This window comes from Salmo salar, chromosome ssa11, assembly GCF_905237065.1.
Source record: "Salmo salar chromosome ssa11, Ssal_v3.1, whole genome shotgun sequence".
NCBI classification, from domain to species: domain Eukaryota; kingdom Metazoa; phylum Chordata; class Actinopteri; order Salmoniformes; family Salmonidae; genus Salmo; species Salmo salar.
In genome coordinates this window covers 68,323,185-68,344,032 of record NC_059452.1, presented here as the reverse complement: position 1 = coordinate 68,344,032, position 20,848 = coordinate 68,323,185, and the positions used below count along the sequence as shown (strand labels likewise).

General features: G+C 41.2%; 1 protein-coding gene across 1 annotated transcript in view; it reads left to right on the top strand.

Annotated features, from left to right (window-relative positions):
- The window catches only part of LOC106562972 (laminin subunit gamma-3), a 259,791-nt gene that overhangs the window by 136,383 nt on the left and 102,560 nt on the right, over nt 1-20,848 (top strand). The window contains exons 10-12 of the mRNA XM_014128127.2: nt 2,770-2,968; nt 13,323-13,432; nt 19,727-19,963. Coding sequence (XP_013983602.2) covers nt 2,770-2,968; nt 13,323-13,432; nt 19,727-19,963 — 546 coding nt within the window. The remainder of the gene's footprint in view (nt 1-2,769; nt 2,969-13,322; nt 13,433-19,726; nt 19,964-20,848) is intronic.

Genomic DNA, 20,848 nt, shown 5'->3' with positions numbered 1-20,848 from the left:
GAGATCTAAAATCGAAAATACTATGTAAATAATCCATTACCTTTGATTCTCTTCATCAGATGTCACTTCCAGGTATCACAGGTCCATAACGAATGTAGTTTTGTTCAAAAAAGCTCATCATTTATGTCCAAAAATCTCCGTCTCGTTAGCACATGATGTAAGCCAGCCGGACTTCTCGTCATGAACGAGGGGAAAAAATATATTTCCGTTCGTTCAAACATGTCAAACGTTGTATAGCATAAATCATTAGGGCCTTTTTTAACCAGAACATGAATAATATTCAAGGTGGACGAATGCATACTCTTTTATAACGTATTGGAACGAGGGTACCCAAGATGAACTCGCGCGCAAGGTGTCTAATGGGCCATCATCGTTCCATGGCTCTTGTTCGGTCAGATCTCCCTCCAGAAGACTCAAAACACTTTGTAAAGGCTGGTGACATCTAGTGGAAGCAATAGGAAGTGCCAAAATATTCCTAAACCCCTGTGTTTTTCAATGGGATAGGTTTAAAGTCAATACAACACATCAGGTATCCACTTCCTGTCAGAAAATGTCTCAGGGTTTTGCCTGCCAAATGAGTTCTGTTATACTCACAGACACCATTCAAACAGTTTTGGAAACTTTAGAGTGTTTTCTATCCATATATAATAAGTATATGCATATTCTAGTTACTGGGTAGGATTAGTAACCAGATTAAATCGGGTACATTTTTTTTATCCAGACGTGCAAATGCTGCCCCCTAGACCCAACAGGTTAAGAATTATAGATACAGAACTCCTCTATGCACTCGCTATGTCCGATTTTAAAAAAGCTTTTCGGTGAAAGCACATTTTGCAATATTCTAAGTAGATAGCCCGGCATCACAGAGCTAGCTATTTAGACACCCACCAAGTTTAGCCCTCACCAAAGTCAGATTTACGCGCCCGACTCGTTTCGTGACAAAAAAATTCTAAATATTACATTCCCGTACTTCGAAGCATGTCAACCGCTGTTTAAAATCAATTTTCATGCAATTTTTCTCGTAAAAAAGCGATAATATTCCAACCGGGAATCTGTGTTTTAGTACAAAGAGAGAGAAAATAAAAACATGGGGTCGCCTCGTGCACGCGCCTCAGTCTCATTGTCCTCTGATAGACCACTTACCAAAGGCGCTAATGTTTTTCAGCCAGGGGCTGGAATTACATCATTCAGCTTTTTCCCAGGTTCTGAGAGCCTATGGGAGCCGTAGGAAGTGTCACGTTACAGCAAAGATCCTCAGTTTTCAATAAAGAGAGTCAAGAAGAACAAGAACTTGTCAGACAGGCCACTTCCTGTAAGGAATCTTCTCAGGTTTTTGCCTGCCATATGAGTTCTGTTATACTCACAGACACCATTCAAACAGTTTTAGAAACTTTAGGGTGTTTTCTATCCATAATTATATGCATATTCTAGTTTCTGGGCAGTAGTAATAACCAGATTAAATCAGGTACGTTTTTTATCCGGCCGTGTAAATACTGCCCCCTAGCCCTAACAGGATAAGGGCTGGTCCTGGATTCAGATCCGATGTGACTGTGAAGATAGCGGACAGCTGTGTGTGTTTGTGTGTGTGTCTACTGCAGCCCTGACACCACCAGGAGAGACCAGGATGCATGACCCACACCATTACACTCAAAACACACTACCTCAGCCAGCCACACAGACTAACAGCTGAAACACAGACCTGGGTTAAAATACTATTTAATTGAGCTTGCCTTTTGCAATGGAACCAATATATAAGTCCCAAAAGTGCAAGCCCAGTCAACCTCCAGGGAGGCTAAAGCAAACGCTCAAAGCGTTTGAAAGATTTTAAATAGTATTTGAATCCAGGGCCTCTATTCAATCTGCATCACAGAAGTTCAGTGTTACAACGTGACTGAAATTTGAAGGCAATGTTAGCGTCGTAGTGGAAAATGCATTCACGGTCAATGCTGCATATGTCAGTTCGAATAGAAATTGCATTTACATTTCTATTGCGCAGTCTGTTACTCTTCAGCGACACAGATTGAATAGAGCCCCAGGCCTGCTAGAGTATCATTCATACTGTGGCAGATTATGCTGTTGTGTATTGCCTTACTGAAAAACATCTGCCTTTTTTAAGGTGGATTCCTGTTTTTATTGCTGTAATCAATCTTGAATGATGAAATGCCAGTCCACCTTTCCTTATCTATCATAGTGCTTCATGTTCACATATTTCTGTAAACAGGATCTTCTGCATCCTCCTCCTCACCCACCCACCCATAACTCAAAATGTAGTTTTTTTCAGGGATAGTTTTCCCCATGTGTTCTTTTATTAAAGTGTATTTGGGTTCCCTGGGTGCTGATCATTGTGTATGCAGTGAGTATGCTGGTTTGTAGAGTGTGTGCCTGTACATGCGCATGCGTGCGTGTGTAGCTCTTTGAAGTGGTGTTAATGTGCTGTAATGAGCCAGAGATAAGACGAAGGGTAATTACAGCCAGACTCCCACTGTGATCTCTGTGGGTTACAAGAGCCTTGTCCCTCGCACTCCACTACACACACACATGCACACTCTCTCTCTCTCTCTCTCTCTCTCTCTCTCATAAACACCAAAAGCCAAAACTCTCATTCAACACTACTACCCCGTCCAGCATGTTTGTCAGATGGCGAGAAGCTGAACTTGTGAAACACACAAAGACTCTCTATCTCTTTCTCTCTGACAGGATGTGAGATAGCTAAAAGCCTGCATGGTTATCCCCTGACCCTTCTGTCTGTCTGTCTCTCTGCTCCTGTAGAGAAGTTCCTGGGGAACCATCTCCTGAGCTATGGCCAGCTCCTCTCCCTGACCTTCACGGCCGAGGCCCAGTGCCTCCTCCCTCACAGTGTCACTGTGCTTCTGGAAGGATCTGGAATCACCCTGTCAGCTGACCTTTCACCCCAACCTGGACTTGTCCACCAGCCAGGCCTCGCTCCCCAGCACACCTTCACTCTCAGGTAAACCAAAATTGTGTGGGTGTGATATGTGTGCATAGCATGTGTAGACGTGTATATAAAATACTACTATACACCTACTATTATGCTACTCTACATCATCTAATCATATACAAATATGTAATACCCCTACTTACATTAGTGTATGAACCTCAGACTGCATGGATGAACAGTGTCATCTTCATGGCTGTATGGTGTTCATACATTCAGCTCATTCAAATAGTTTCGGGCGTAGTTTACTCATAGCTCTTTTTGTGCAACCGTGAGTGAGAGTGTCCTTCCAGTTTATCTAATGTGTTATGCCATAAAATTGTATGACTGTGTTTAATGATGGTGTTTTGTGAAAGATTCTTGTATGGCTGTGTTAAATGAGAATGTTTGACTCTCACCTTGGAGACCCCCAGCGGTTCTAAAGGTTGATTCAACTTGTCAGTTAATGCAAAACACTGACCAGCATAAATAAACTATTGTTCTTCAAAAGGATCTATAAAGAACTTTTCAGATTGAGAAAGTGTCACGGTTGTCGTATGGATTGGACCAAAACGCAGCGGGAATATGTATACTCATCTTCTTTTTATTTTGAAGAAGGAGAAACTACTAAATACGTATACATAAAAAATAACAAAACGAAACAGTCCTGTCAGGTGCAACAAACACTAAACAAGGAACAACTACCCACAAATCCCATAGAAAAACACCCCTCTTAAATAGGACCTTCAATTAGGAGCAACGAGGAGGAGCTGCTTCCAATTGAAGGTCCACCCAATAAACATCACATAGAAATATACATACTAGAACTAACATAGAAATAGACTAACAAAGAACATAGCCCAACAAACCCCGAAACACTCTAAACAAACATCCCTCTTAAATATGAATATAGCCCAACAAACCCCGAAACACTCTAAACAAACACCCCCTGCCACATCCTGACCAAACTACAATAACAAATAACCCCTTATACTGGTCAGGACGTGACAGAAAGGTTCTTTATACAACCATTCTCCATAAAGATTCTATAAAGAACCATAAAACAGTTTTATATAGCCCCAAAAAGGGTTGTAACCATAGTGGAACACTTTATGGTGCTATGTAAAACCTTATTTAATGGTTCTTTATAGAACCTTAGGAAAGGGTTCTTTATAGTACCATAATGGTTCCATTTAGAACCTTATGAGCATGGTTATTTATTGAACCTTCAAAAAAGGGTTTTACAATATGTAGCACCGTAAAGGGTTCCTCTATAGTTACAAGCCAAAGACCCCTATCTGGTACTATTCAGAACTATTATTTTTAAGTGTGTACTATGGAAACTGCCTTATGGCTTTGTGACAGACAGTGCTATGTCCTTTCTTGTGAGTGCGCATAATGAGTAATGAGTTCCCCCACAACCCCCAGCCTGGGTGAAGGGGGACTTTGGTTCCCCCCTCAGAGCAGCGGGACCTGGAGACAGGACTGTCATTGTGTGGGCCCTCACTGGTGACAAGCTCCACACACGTCATTAGAGACACAGAGATCTGGCCCTACACACACTCACATGCACACAAACACACACGCACATACACACACACAGCATCACCTCGTCCTGGAGCACTCATCTTATCATGGCACCACACGGCTATATCCAGAAAGCTCAGCTGAGAAGATGTGAACGGGACTTATAAATGTCTTTCTGGAGCTCTCTCTCCTAGGTAGTTCTTAAGAGCTTCGCCAAGTCAAATCAAAGTTTATTTGTCATGTACACAGTTTACAGCAGGTATAAACGGTGCAGCAAAATGCTTACATGCAAGCTCTCAACAATGCCGTACAAATATCAATATCAATCACAATAATAATAAAATAAGTAAGGAAAAGGAAGTAGTATGCATGGTATAAAACCGATATGTACACCATAAGATATACACACTCTTAGAAAAAAGGTTTGCAAAATGGTTCTTTGCGGCAGGATAGGGTTCTACCAATAACCGTTTTTGTCCAAAAAACCCGTTTAAGAAGACGGATTCTTTGTAAAGCAAAGAGTTCTACGTAGAACCTATAACATCCCATGAAGAGGGCATGACAAAACCTATTCCCCCTCAAGAGACTGAAAAGATTTGGCATGGGTCCTCAGATCCTCAAAAGGTTCTACAGCTGTACCATCGAGAGCATCCTGACTGGTTGCATCACTGCCTGGTACGGCAACTGCTCGCCCTCCGACCGCAAGGCACTACAGAGAGTAATGCGTACAGACCAGTACATCACTGGAACCAAGCTTCCTGCCATCCAGGACTTCTATACCAGGCGGTATCAGAGGAATGCCCTAAAAAAAAAGACTCCAGCCACCCTAGTCATAGGCTGTTCTCTCTGCTACCGCACAGCATGCGGTACCGGAGCACCAAGTCTAGGTCCATGAGGCTTCTAAATAGCTTCTACCCCCAAGCCATAAGACTCCTGAACATCTAATCAAATGCATAGTCACTTTAATAACTCTACCTACATGTACATATTACCTCAATTACCTCAATTACCTCACATTGACTCTGTACCGGTAGCCCCTGTATATAGCCTCGCTATTGTTATTTTACTGCTGCTCTTTATTTATTTGTTACTTTTATTTCTTTTTTTTTTTGTATTTTTCTTAAAACTGCATTGTTGGTTAAGGGCTTGTAAGTAAGAATTTCACTTAGGTCTGCACCTGTTGTATTCGGCGCATGTGACAAATAAAATTTGATTTGATTAACCGTTTTTGGAAGAAAGGGTTGTTTGATGATTGTTTTAAAGGCAAGAAGGAGTCTTTGGAAAGCAAGAAGGGTTCTACAAAGAACTCTTCTTATTCTGAATAAGATTTTTGTTGATTTCTTTTCTTATTTATTTTAAATAGTGCCTGAGCATTAGTGTTTAAACTTTAACCTCAGGAGTTTGAGTAATCTGATATATTTTCAAACGTATGTGAGAAAGTTTTAAACTGTACCTATATGGGAATATTTGTGCATGCATCTGGTATTCCCTTAGTCTTGATTCAGGAGTTAACTTAACACTCAGTGGTGTAAAATAACCGTTCATAACCAGAGTTGAGTGTGATGGTGTCATTATTACTCTGTGTAGAATAAAACACTCAAAACATTGCCCACCATTATCATATTTGCCAGCATGCTCTTCTGCAGGTTGATTTTCAGAATTGTTTGTTGCAATCTGTGTTTTTGCATTTACATTGATTGTTTGATTAATCAAATGCTACACAAAGATAAATAGCATATATTTTTCTAAACTAATCCAATCTCTTAGTAGTTGGCTGTATTGCACCCGTTACTGAGATGGTTGTTCGAGCTTAGATGAATCAGGTTGGTCCCATTAACCTCACTTCTCTAACTTGGCAGTCATCCTGAATGCAGTTTGCAGGTGATTAAAAATGTCCAATTGTTAGACGTCCTCATTTTGGCTGGATTCTGATTGGATTTGCACATTACTCTACCAGCCAGCATAATACGACTTGTAGTCTGTAAAACAGGAATTTCCTAAGAACACGTTGTTAGTGTATAACTAGGCATTCAAAAAAAGGCCTTATGATAATGTCATTTAGGGGTTATTTTATTTTTATAGGCTAATAAGTCTGTTTGAACCGTTCATAGAGGGTTCTAAGAAGAACCCTTTAAAGAAATGTAGGGTTCTCAGTAGAACCCTTCATAAAGTGTTCTTGGAAGACCATTTAGTGGTTAAAAGGGTTCTTGTTAAAACCTTTGTTGATGGTTCTAAGAACCCTTCATAGAGGGTTCTAAGTAAAATAATTTACAGGAGGTTCTATGAAGAACCCTGCATTGAGGGTTCTAGGTAGAACCCGTTGCAAAGGGTTCTACCTAGCACCTAAAAGGTTTCCTGTATGGGGACAAACCAAAGAACCCTATATGGTTCTACTTAGAACCTTTTTTTTTCAAAGAGTGCAGTATAAATCATGAATGTGCATGTCAAGTATGACTGTATTTCCAATATAAAGTAGATAGTGTCTTAGTTGAGCTAGGGTTGGCTGTTCAACAGTCTGGAGGTAGAAGCTGTCTCTGAGCTTCTTTTTTTTCTCCAAATGACTCAGAGGCTGTGTGTGAGTGTGCATGCCTGTGTTTGTGTCAATTGGGAAGCACACAGCAACACAACACACGGTCTCCCGTCCCCGGGCTATGTTGTCTTGGTGACAGATAGCATGCTGTTTGTCATGACTGTGAGCCTACGTGTGCTGTGTGAATGTGTTGAATGTGTTATCCAGGGTAAGCGGCGTTTTGTTCCCAGCATGCACGGCGCTACACCAGGGCTAGGGGGGGCTGTAGCCCCGTCACAAATCTGCGTAGCCCCAGTTTAGCCCCCTCAAGCATTTTAGTATTTTTTCTATTTTTAAATAAAGAAATATGTAAAAGTTAATAACCAGCCATTCTGTTCCCAATCCGATCCCTGGCTGCGTGCTCGTGCCGCATGTGTACCCTATGACGTGTGTGGGTGGGGGGAGGAGGAGGAGTCTGGTGTGAGTGATCACGCACATTTGGCTACGTTAAGGGAGACAGCTACTAGCTAGCTAGTCGCCCATCTCACCCGTAGCAATGGACTGTTTGCTGATCAAGAGAAGAGTGCGGGTAGAAATTGAAAATCCAGACCCAGACCCTGTCTCCAAGGGGGCGAAAGAAGAAGAGGGAGATGAGAAAGATGAGTCAGAGAGAGAAACTCGTGAGCCACGACGTGATGGAGCACCAGAGCAGCTCGTCGCTGCTAGCTGCTCCACAGCCACCGTTAGCTGCACTGTAACTGAAAGGCCTTTTATTTATTGACAGATCGTGCCTGTCCGGTTGTGGGAACATGATTCAATCGTGCTGATCTGGATCTGGATGGAACAAGAAGACGCATGCACATTGTCGGCCTACAAGTATTTTTGCAATGGAAATATAATCGCGAAGATTGTGATAGTAGCCAGCTCGTTTTACACCATGTGTGCACAGTGGACAGGCATAGGGGAAATGCACTTCTCGTTGTGTCTCCACTGTGGATATTATTCCTTTCATTTCTGATGTTGTGACAGACATTTAATCCGTAACATTATAACCAATGCACAGCAGGAAGCATGTATATGGTCGGCCTATAAGTTATTTTTGTTTGCAATAGAAATATAATCACTAAGATTGTGATGATAGCCAGTTCGTTTTACAAGTGTATTGCACTTCTCGTTGTGGCTGCAATTTGGATATTATTCCTTTCATTTCTGACTTTGTGATAGCCATTTCATCCGAAACATTATTACCAATGCACAGTTGTCTGATTATGCATATGGAACAAATGCACTTCTTGTTGTTGTCGCATTTTGGATATATTGTGTTGTTATTGCTGAAAGACTTCAGTGCATGGGCACTTTCAGCTTTGCTGAACGTGAAAGCCGTTTTTTGTCATTGCCTTGTGGTCACGTATATTAGGCTTATAGTTATTTTGTTGAATTTTCTTGGGCCAAATTCAATTAAAAACTACATTTATATTGAAAGTGCTGTGTGCCATATCTGCTTTTATTGAAAAATGAGAACTTCCTTATAACTCTGAAGTCATGAAAATCAACTATTTTCTTAGCACCCCCACGTATTGGTCAAGCCCCCCCCCCTTACACCCGGGAGAGAAACAATCCTGGCGCCGTGCCTGGTTCCGAGCAGACACTAATCACAGAGAATCGGGGGTTAGGTTGGGGTGTTCAAAGACTGAGGAAGTGGTTGATGCCCTCATGTTAAATAGTGTTGGATGGGTTTGCCTTTGTTGTTCTCCATTGCCTTGTAGACTGTGGGGAGAGACAACAGGGTGGAACATTTTTGGTTTTACATATATAATCTAAATTATTCTTTCTCTTCACTTCTTCTTCTTCACTTCTCTTCTTTCACTTTACTCTTCTCTTTCTCCAGCCTCTCTCTCTCCTTCCCCATGCCCCTCTGTGTCTCTATCAGTGTGTGTGTGAGACTGTCTGTCTGTACGTCTGCCTGTCTGTATGTGTGTGTGTGTGCTCCCACCACATACTTAACCCAGACCTCCAGTGGTTTCCTGGTCCACTGATGATGTTCCTCTTATCCTAGCAGCAGCTTAATTACAGGTCCAGTGTCACGCACGCCAGAGGCCTTCACTGGTCCAAAAAGTTGGACCCGTTCCAAAATGGACCTGGGGCTTTCCCACCCAGACCCAATATTTATAAATACATTTTTTAAATATAGAGACCCGTTCCAAATGGACCTGAGGACAACTAGACCGTTCAGTTTAGACCTGGTTGGATCCAGAGCCAGTCCAATCCAAGTGAGAGAAGCAGCAGAAAAGTCAATTTTAAGATACTTTATTAACCAGAGTTGATAAAGCACAAAGGTGAGGAGGTAGAGAGGTGAGGCTCTAGCAGAGGCGGTGCTGTGTGTGTAGGCTACTGTGAGTGTGAACGAGTGACATGGAGAGACAAGAGACAGAAATCAACCAAGCCTACACACTATATTAGACTAATTGCTGCCAAAGCTAGGTTATTTATCATCCAATGTGATTAAGTAGTACCTGTCTTGACTGCATCAAACCATGAGAAGCTAGTTAAAACTACTTCAGGATCGGTGTCCCGTCTGCGGGATGGTTGAGCTAACGTAGGCTAATGTGATTAGCATGAGGTTGTAAGAAACAAAGAAATTCCCAGGACACACATATCTGGTATGGGCAGAAAGCTTATATTCTTGTTAATCTAACTTCACTGTCCAATTTACAGTAGCTATTAGAGTGAAAGATTACCATGCTATTGTTTGAAGAGAGTGCACAATTATGAACTTGAAAATGTATGACTAAACCAATTAGGCACATTTGAGCAGTCTTGATACAACATTTTGAGATTCCACTGGATCGCTCTAAAACTTTGCACACGCAGTGCTGCCATCTAGTGGCCAAAGTCTATATTGGGCCTGGGCTCGAATAATTCATTATGCCCTTACTCTTGCATTTCAAATATGATGGTACAAAAAAAATTCTAATAATGTTTGGTTTTTTCTTTGTATTATCTTTTACCAGATTTTGGCAATGTTTACTGACACCGGCCATATTCAACTGGTGTTGAGCGTTCATAAATGAATCGGTTATTCTGCGCCAGCTACATCTATCAACAATTGTCACAGCGACATTCTATTGAAATGGTAAATTGCATAGTGGAGTCTTTTGTTAAGACATGTTGCTAGCTAGCTAAGTAAATCCTGCATGAATCTGCAGGTAGCTAACCAACCATGTTGAACGTTAGCTAGCTAACAATAGGCTATAACTAGCAAAGCAAATGGATCTGAGTTACGAATAATAAGATCATAGACATCACGTTAGCTAGCGAGCCAGCCAGCTAACATTAGCTAGCTAGTTAATAGTATACTTTAACTTGAAATGAAATAGACTTCATGTCAAAACGTGTAATCTGAAAATGTAGCTAGACCGGTGGAAGCTGTCATCGTGGCAAAGGGTGGCTACTTTGAAGAATCTCAAATGTAAAATATATTTTATATTTCAGCATTTTGCCTAAAATACATTTTTTTGTGTGTTATTTTTATAAATGGCAGTATGATGCTGCATTCTTGTAAATGTTGTACTGTCACAACACTTAAATGGTATTTGAACACATCATTTCTTGGTCACTAACCTGAAATGTTCTGCTACAGTGCAGCTACACCACCAGATATGTGAGCATTAAAGAGTTATGGCCACAGACTTATTTGCAAGAATGCATTTTTGCACTTTGCCAAATGCTGCCCAAAATCGAGAAAATAATTGTCCAATTATCAGCACTAACGTAAAACTACCAGTGCTCAAGGACACTTGACAAAGAGTATATATTAATTATTTGGGGACTTGAAACTGCAACCTCTGGGTTCGGTGCCTTGTAGGTATTGCTGTGGAAATTCTTACACAGGGACACTCGAAGTCAATCTTAAATGAATAATTGTTTATTGTCAGTGCGCTGGAGAGGTTTCAACAAACTTAATGCACCATAGTGAACATCTGTCAGAAGCTCTACTGGGGCCGCCCGCAGTCGTTTTATATATGGCTATACACAAACAAGTTCTATTCGAATGATTTAGCATAATTCATTCATCATTACCGTTTTGTTTGTTGTAACCGACCAATACTGGTTCATAACATGACCAATACCCCACAAGAATTCTCTCTCAGCTGAGACCTTGAAACTGAGATATATTTTGTTCTCAAAACAAGGTCTGGGCATACTGCCAAATTGCAGCTACTGATAGTGAGGATTCGTTCAGTCAGTCACTTGCATGAACAGAGAAATTGGTTTATAGAAAGGACAAACATAGAACATAGAAATTGGTAAATAGAAAAGCACAAGTATATATATTTCCATCACATTCCATCCTCTTATCACATGGGTGATGATAATCATTACATTTTAATGCAAGCATTTCAATTTTAGCTTCTATTTCAAAATACTCTATACTATTAAAGTAAGGGAAATCAACACAGAAAAAAAACAGACACATCATAATTTCAAACCCTTCATTCTGGGTTGTACAATCCAATTAGTATAGTAATACTATAATCATAATAAATGTTATACTTCTATTAATGGGAGTGAGCATCAAAAATACACACACATACACAAGGGATCTGTAGATTCAGAGATGAATCACTCAATGTTAACCATTGTTTCCATATCTCTTACCACAATCAGGTTGGATTAACCTATGTTTTTCAATAACTGTTCCTGGGACATCAACTTAGTCACAATATAAAACCCTGTTGTTTAACAATTTTTGTTTAAACAAAAACCACCTTCAATCATTATTCATAGTCCGTATCTACAGGGGGAAATGGGAGCTCATCCAGAGTTGGCAGCTCATTAGTTTCACCATCCTCTGGAGAAGCAGAAAACATGAAATCTTATCAGCCAGAGAGGCACAGATAGCCTTACAGCATGTTAATAACATTTCACAGGGAAGAGAGAGAGAACACGTGAGACATTTTCCTACCCAATATTTATTATATAAGGTACGATCATCACTGCGCTTTGTTGCCAACTGTCAGTGGAAGTGTTGTAGCAGTTGATGTTTTTGATGGTTATGCCAGTACAAATACAGTGCCTTCTTGACAAGATCTGTTCTGCGAGTTTTGTAAGTGAATGTGTTAGTTACTACCAATCTTCACTGTCTCTTCTGTAAACCACATGCATATCACTTGCTGATTAGCAGCATACTGTAACAGTGGTGACCTATGAGAAGCTGGCAGATGTGGCTTATTCTTGGCATGGCTTTTAGCAAACTCTTTTTGGTCTCCCATAAAGGGGGAAAGTCATCCCAGTTCATGTACATAGTTCATAAACATTGAAGGGCTGATTTAATTTAAGGCGGATTTAAGTGCATGTGATAGCAAATAAACATAAGATAACTCCTTTATAGCTAGTCACCATGTAATTGTAATACTCATAAATATGCTAATGAGCCCCCGACAGCACATTGTCCCACCTACATTTCAAAATGCAGTAATGATGCTGCATTCCTAACCAAGTGGGAATTTACAACATACGACAGGGAAAATCCTTTTGAACAACCCTTGAACTGGTAATTACTAGTGATGTTAAGTTTGATACCGGAGCTCCAAGGCATGCAACAAAATCGCTAAGCAGTTTGTTTCGAAACAGCGCACCGATGCTTGTATCACTTTATCAGAAGCACATGATCAACAACGACCCTGCACACACGCTACGACACATGCAACGTAATGTATAATAATTGGGCTGTTTACAATTATTTGGACCAGCAGGTGCCACTAGTGTACACTGTGTAAATCATAGCCTCAAGTAATGAACTGATTTTCGACACAATTTGCTGGATATTCTCAATGATATACTCAGCTTTGTTTCCCCATCAATAGTAATTACTAGTGACTCCACAAGTCAGTTGAAATTACACATACCCGAGACCTGTTACAATCATATCAGAGCCGACCCAGACCTGTGACATTATTTAGAATTCTGGGTCTTGGATATTCGGGTACAGGTGGATCCGTGAAGATCTCTAACGCATACACACACACACAGAGAGAGAGAGAGAGAGATAATTTAAGATACTGTCAACACAAACTCATAGACAGATAGGACATACCCTGCTCATATATAACACATTCACACAGGACAGAGTTTGAGCTGTATATCAAACAGAGATAAACTTATACCACAGTGTACACAGCTCCCCCAATGCTAATGCAAACATCCCATACTAGATTTCAGATGTGTTATGTGGGTGATGTGAGATTTTCAGATTCATTCATACATGCATTCCTTCATACAAACATACTGTAATAACATGTTGCGGTCCTCAGTAATCATGGACCTGTGTTTGTGTTTGTCTTCTTCCAGACTTCACAAGGAGGAGACAAGACTGAGGCCTTTTCTGTCTGCCTTCGAGTTCCAAAGTCTTCTCTTCAACCTCACTGCATTCAGGATCAGCAACGCAGGAGGACACAACTGTAAGTGTGTGTGTGTGCGCACACTGCAAGATCAGAATGTTAACACCAACAGTGTTAAATTAAATACTTTCTTAGAAATTACATGTGACCCACAGAAATAAGGTTAAACTAACACTTTTCAAAGTGTTGACAAACTAACAACCCTTGTGTGTTGGTTCCCTAACACCATGGGTGTTACATATTCTGACTTAAAATAACACTTTATTAGTGTTGATGCTGTCACTCTTTCGCAGTGTTGAGGGGAGAGGGGTTTAAAGCCTTATTTGCGTATTTCCCAGCATACCTTTCGAGTGAGTGTGCGAGATACCCACCCGTGACTGTGTTTGTTAATGACAGAGATATTCATGCATTCAATAATGTTAAGTTTGGAAAGTGCTAATGAAGTTACTGGCTAAGTAAATGTGTTCATGTTTGAAGTAAATCCTTTGTGATAAAATATTATACAGCTCATAAGGCCTTTCCTTATGGGGTATTTACTGTCAACAACCTTGTCTTGTTTTCATCAAGCTGAAGCATTTATTGGAAAGTGAGATGTGTTTCACACATAATTGCCCAGGAGGAGGGCAGGTCAGGGCTTCGTGTGCTGAATGATATACTGTATGACGGCTTCCGGTGTATTGCGGTGTATTGATGGGCACTGTTCCTAGGCTGTCATTGAAAATAAGAATTTGTTCTTAAAACAAGTCAAAATGAGGCTCAGTAGTGTGTGTGGCCTCCACGTGCCTGTATGACCTCCCTACAACGCCTGGGCATGCTCCTGATGAGGTGGCGGATGGTCTCCTGAGGGATCTCCTCCCAGACCTGGACTAAAGCATCCGCCAACTCCTGGACAGTCTGTGGTGCAACGTGGCGTTGGTGGATGGCGCGAGACATGATGTTCCAGATGTGCTCAATTGGATTTAGGTCTGGGGAACAGGCGGGCCAGTCCATAGCATCAATGCCTTCCTCTTGCAGGAACTGCTGACACACTCCAGCCACATGAGGTCTAGCATTGTCTTGCATTAGGAGGAACCCAGGGCCAACCGCACCAACATATGGTCTCACAAGGGGTCTGAGGATCTCATCTCGGTACCTAATTGCAGTCAGGCTACCTCTGGCGAGCACATGGAAATGCCACCCGACACCATGACTGACCCACCGCCAAACCGGTCATGCTGGAGGATGTTGCAGGCAGCAGAACGTTCTCCACGGCGTCTCCAGACTCTGTCACATCTGTCACGTGCTCAGTGTGAACCTGCTTTCATCCTGCTGCTGGGTTGTTGCCCTCCTACGGCCTCCTCCATGTCTCCTGATGTACTGGCCTGTCTCCTGGTAGCGCCTCCATGCTCTGGACACTACGCTGACAGACACAGCAAACCTTCTTGCCACAGCTCGCATTGATGTGCCATCCTGGATGAGCTGCACTACCTGAGCCACTTGTGTGGGTTGTAGACTCCGTCTCATGCTACCACTAGAGTGAAAGCACCGCCAGCATTCAAAAGTGACCAAAACATCAGCCAGGAAGCATAGGAACTGAGAAGTGGTCTGTGGTCACCACCTGCAGAACCACTCCTTTATTCAGGGTGTCTTGCTAATTGCCTATAATTTCCACCTGTTTTCTATTCCATTTGCACAACAGCATGTGAAATTTATTGTCAATCAGTGTTGCTTCCTAAGTGGACAGTTTGATTTCACAGAAGTGTGATTGACTTGGAGTTACATTGTGTTGTTTAAGTGTTCCCTTTATTTTTTTGAGCAGTGTATAAACATACTCACAGTAATAGAGTACTGGAGGCACAAAAATGAAAAACACGCTAGCCATTGCATGTACTATGTGCACACACTCTTATGCACTCCCACTCCTACAAGCACACGTACAAACATATACACAGCAAAAGTGTTACAATCCAGGTGTTGAGGGGTAAAGTGTTGTGTTATATCTGAGTGTTGATTCTAGTGGGGTTAACACAAGTAGATTGAAATTGAATAATGGTGTTTACTTCGATTGACCAACACACAGTAGAACTTCTCTTGGCAAGATTTTTTTTTTAAAGTTTGTTTTTCACTAATGTTAGTCATTTTGCCCGTGTGGTGTTCTGTGCCTGGCTAGTTAGCTTTCACCGTTCTACCTACCAGAGATTCACCCCGATTCTGCCATTGGCTTGTGGCTATCAAGAATGATGCGGTGACCAAAGATTATCAGGGGAATTTTACTGCTGAACAGACAACAGCTGAGAAGTGATGAGATACCATTGATTTTTTCCCTTCACAACAACAGTTTAGCTGGGTACGTTAGCTAGCTAACTTTACAGTCCTGTATTGATCTCTGAAAGCCATCAGCTAAATCATATAGCTTTCTTTGGTATACATAATGTCAATCAATGTTGCCTATGCCATGGTAGTCACTGCTAGACTGGTAGCTACCTTCAGCAGAGTAAACATGTTTGTTTGTTCATTCTATCTTTGACCAAAGTTAGCTAACGTAAGCTAGCTAATGTTACCAAATAAGAGTATCTCATCTATTCCACCCTTGTCTGGAAAACACTCTGTTACTAAAAATAGAATTGTCGATATAACTAACTCACCCTTTATTTGTGTGTTGGTAGTCTCAGCTGGCTAGCAATCTTGCTGCCAATTTAGTGACTCTAGGTAGGTAACAGCAAGCTGACAATATTTTGAAATGTCCATTGCTAGGTATGCTTAGCTAGCGAGTCTAATAGAGATCAATACAATTAGTGGGGTGGTTAAATTGTGTATTGTTGTGTATTTTGTGGAAGGTGGTACAGAATCTGATTCCACCAATATGCACTTCCAACCACTAGCTCTGCACAAGATGAAGATAAGTTAGCCAAAATATTTACAAGCTGACAGCTAAGATAGCTCAATTTACAGTAAGCATGGTATAAACATGAATTGGGTAATGTTTGTATGGTTTATGTTTGTTTTATGAGGTTAAAGGTGGTTAGAGGTAGTACCTTCCAGACCATGTAATCAATTTTGTCTACCCCTCTTCTCTTTTTACCTTTTCTTTTTGTAAAACTCAGGTTATCTGGAGTGATTCCACAGTGCCTTGCTGAAAAATACCACAAAGTGGGGGCATTTTGGGTATACAAGCATGAGGGAGCAAACATACATTGCAGTTATGGAGCACAACACAATTGTGGGACAGAAACCAGTAAGGGACACTGAATGTTATAAAATCAAGACTACACAGTAATAACACAATCACCTTTCTTATTTCTGCAGATGATCAAAACAAAATACAAAGACAGGTCTACAAAATACCCCTGCAAAGGGCTACTATTGACAATAATGATCTGTCAAAGTAAATGGGCTGGGGGAGGTTTACTGACAGTACTTTGAGATGAGGAAGGGGGTTTTGGTTTTGCAGGTTCGTGCTTAGACAGTAAATGCATTGTTGGGTATGAGAGCGATGGAGGTGCCATTTCTCCTCAATCTGCAGAGAATTGTAGCTACAGATTGTTAGACCAGATAATGTGATTTACACAAAGATTTTACTGACATCTTGTCTCTTTCAAGTCTTCTCTCATTGATCTAGACCGTCTTCTCTCATTGATCATTGATCGCCCAACACAAGTTGTAGTCTTTCAGAGACTACAATTATATGTGCCTGCTTGTATATTTAGCAATGAATCCGCCGATAGGAACATCGCTGAAAGATATCCAATGGCTCTATCGAACAAGGACAACCATATCTACAATCACAAAAATGTATAGTGCGATTTTACTTTCATTTAACTAGGCAAATCAGTTAACCTAGGCATTTTTCTCCATCAGAAAAGTTTTTAAGATATGATGTGCAAGCAGGCAACATGCTCTGTAGTCAGTGTAGTGGTTCCTCTCTGCCCTGTTATTCACATTTTCCTGCCTAACATGAGAGGGCTTTACTACAGCAGTTAGTTAATAGACAGCAGTCTGGTTCCTACTTCCTGCTCTCAACCTGCTGCCCTCTCATTGGCGCCGACCTCTTCTGTTAGGCTCTGAGGAGAATCTCTCTGATAGCACCGCTGGGACTCGCAAATATCAGCTGCCAAGTTTGTTCACTGGCAAGGGAAGTTCACTACTGGAGCTCTAGCTCACTTAGTAACAGTCTGCCTAATTCACTTTCAGATAGACACGCACGCATGCACACACACACACTCTATCTGTCTAGTTTATACACACAACCACTTTTAGCCTAATAAGTGATAGAGGCACACACAGACACACATTTAAGGGCATCTTTAGACTGAGTGACTTGTCGCTGAGTGTTCAACACACACCTGCTCTGACTGAAGCACTGAGTTGTGCCAAGTCCATCTATGCGAGAGCAGGACTTTCATTCACAGATATTGCCTGTCTGTTCTTCCAAATCTTCTGCTCTTTTTTGGGGTGATGGGGGTTCTCTCTCTCTCATAGTGTTTAGAGCAATGTACTGAGATGATCTGAGAGGGATTGCACATAGATGACAGAAGAGGGAAAAATAGGGAGACAAGGAAGAGAGTGTTGTACAGGGGTTAGCAGGCAGCCAGGGGAATGGTTGTCGGGATTTTTTTGTCTTTATTTAACTAGGCAAGTCAGTTAAGAACAAATTCTCGTTTTCAATGACGGCCTAGGAACACTGCCTTGTTCAGGGGCAGAACAACAGATTTGTACCTTGTCAGCTCAGGGATTTGAACTTGCAACCTTTCAGTTAGTCGTCCAATGCTCCAACCACTAGGCTACCCTGCCACCCCATGAGTTGGTTGGGTTGGTTGGGTTGGGGATGAGTTGGTTGGGTGCTGATTTGCAGATAGTATGGTAAATTAACTGTGTTTGATCGTCGCTGAAGGATCAGGGGATCACAATTTGTTAGAGCCCAAGTTCTCTCTCTTCCTCATCCTGTCTTTTCCCCCTATCTTTTTCTTTCCCTCTGTTCCTTTCTCTCTCATTACACATTCATCTCTCATTACACACACAGGCTACATTTTTGATCTCATCAAAATCGCACATCCCTGACTCGCTGTGACTGACACACATGCACACACACTGTTAAAAGCCATGCGCTGGACCTTGACTAGTGGTGGTAGTATTCTGTATGATGGCTGAGGAGGATTCAACCTGTACTATCCTCCCATCACTATTCATGAAGGAGAGAGTGATCAGTAATCCCTGTGGGTGCAGGCTCCTGCCATACCTCCACCTCTTTTCCTTTTCCTCTCCTCCATTCCTCCTCCTCCCTCACTCCACCGCACTGATTTATTTTGTTTTATCAGAGATTTCTAGAGTGAGGTGGCTAGGTGTGTGTGTACACCCATGTGCATCAAATGCGTGCACGCGCGCACACACACCCACAAAATCATAGAGCTACAATGTGTAACAGAGTTTGCATGGTGAACAGCTGGCTTGTCTTATTGGGCACCTTGGGACCTCCAGTGAATATCCAGAGAGACAGAGATGATAAAAGTGTTAGCTTTACCAGCTGATATCACTCTCACACTACTGTAGCCTACAGAGCTATATTCTTGACCACCCTCATGCATGGGCACATAGCTTACAGTAAAAGACATATGGGGTGACTTCCCACCTATGTACAGTGGTGGAAAAAGAACTCAATTGCCGTACTTGAGTAAAAATAAAGATAACTTAATAGAAATTGACTCAAGTAAAAGTGAAAGTCACCCAGTAAAATATCACTTGAGTAAAAATCTAAAAGTATTTGGTTTTAAATATACTTAAATATCAAAAGAAATGGAATTGCTCAAATGTACTTAAGTATTAAAAGTAAAAGTATAAACCATTTCAAATTCCTTATACTAAGCAAACCAGAAGGCACCATTTTATTTTTTATTGACGGATAGCCAGGGGCACACTCCAACACTCAGACATAATTTACAAACAAAACATTTGTGTCTGCCAGATCAGAGACAATAGGAAAGTGTGTGAATTGGACCATTTTCCTGTCAAAATGTGATGAGTACTTTTTGGTGTCAGGGAAAATGTATGGAGTAAAAAGTACATTATTTTCTTTAGGAATGTAGTGAAGTAAAAGTTGTCAAAAATATAAATAGTAAAGTAAAGAACAGATACCCCAAATAACTTGTTGAGTAGTACTTTAAAGTATTTTGACTTAAGTACTTACACCACTGCTTATGCAACAGCAACTTGGCTAAGTCCCTGATGATCAAACACACATTAGTACTGGACCATTAACTTCAGTATGTCAGAGTAGCCTTTCAGAGTTAGTACGTTTGAACATTCATGCCCTCTCTCTCTTCCTCCTCTCTCTCCAGAGTTGAAGTTAAAGTATTAATTATCTCCAAACTCTCTCCCCAGACACGTCCCAACTCTCAGGGGTAACCCTGGCCTCCGCTGCCCACTCCTCCAGCCCCGTTACCTCCTCTACCCCCCCTGCTCCCTGGGTTGAGGTGTGTACGTGCCCCCCAGGGTTTGGGGGTCAGTTCTGTGAGCTGTGTGCCCCAGGCTACACCAGAGAGGTCCCTAACAGAGGACCCCTGTCACCCTGTGTGCCTTGCACCTGCCACCAGCACGGACCCTGCCACCCTGAGACAGGTAGGAGATTTTTTATCTGTGTTTTCTTGTTCTCTCATTTTCTCATGCTCTCTCTATACCTCTCTTTCTCATATCCTCTATCTCCTTCTCCACCTTCGCTTTTCTTCCCTTCCCTACTCTTTTCTACTCTTCTCTGCACACAATGCAAACAGTTCTATATAGTGCCAAATAAGGGTTCTTTGGCTTGTAAAATAAGCAGAACCCTTTTTGGTGCTAAATGGAACCTTTTTTCATGATGTTCTAAATTGAACCTGTTTGATGATATAAAGAACCCTTTCTTAAAGTTCTATGAAGATACAGTAAAAAAGGTTCTACGTAGCAGCAAAAAAGGTTCCGCAATGGTTACAACCCTTTTGAGGGCTATATAGAACCCTTTTTATGATTCTTTACAAAAGCTTTATGGAGAATGGTTCCAAAAAGAAGATTTCACAATCTCAAAGATTCTTTGTAGAACCACACATTTTTGTATTTATTCTGGTTTAACAGCCATATTATATTGTTAAAATTACATAGGTTCTATTATTGTGTTTATAACTCTGGAAAAGGGTTGAATATTTTCTCATTATTTTACAAATGTTCCATCCCAAGAATAAATCACTTTTCTCCCGGGTAACCTGGTATTTCCAGCCTAAAAATGGAAGTGTCATTCAAAAGTACTATAATGCATATAAATGTCTAGATTTAATTAGAGCTTTGATCAGCCTGATACTACCTGAGACTGATGAGCCATATATTAAATACATTTTATAAGTCCTACTTTTATGATATTTAATGACCCCAAGCCCAAAGAAGCCCAAATGATTGTGCCGTTAACCAATACATATACTGACTGTATGATATAGGCTACTGAACATTACGCACGACAGAAAAAACATAAAAGCCCAC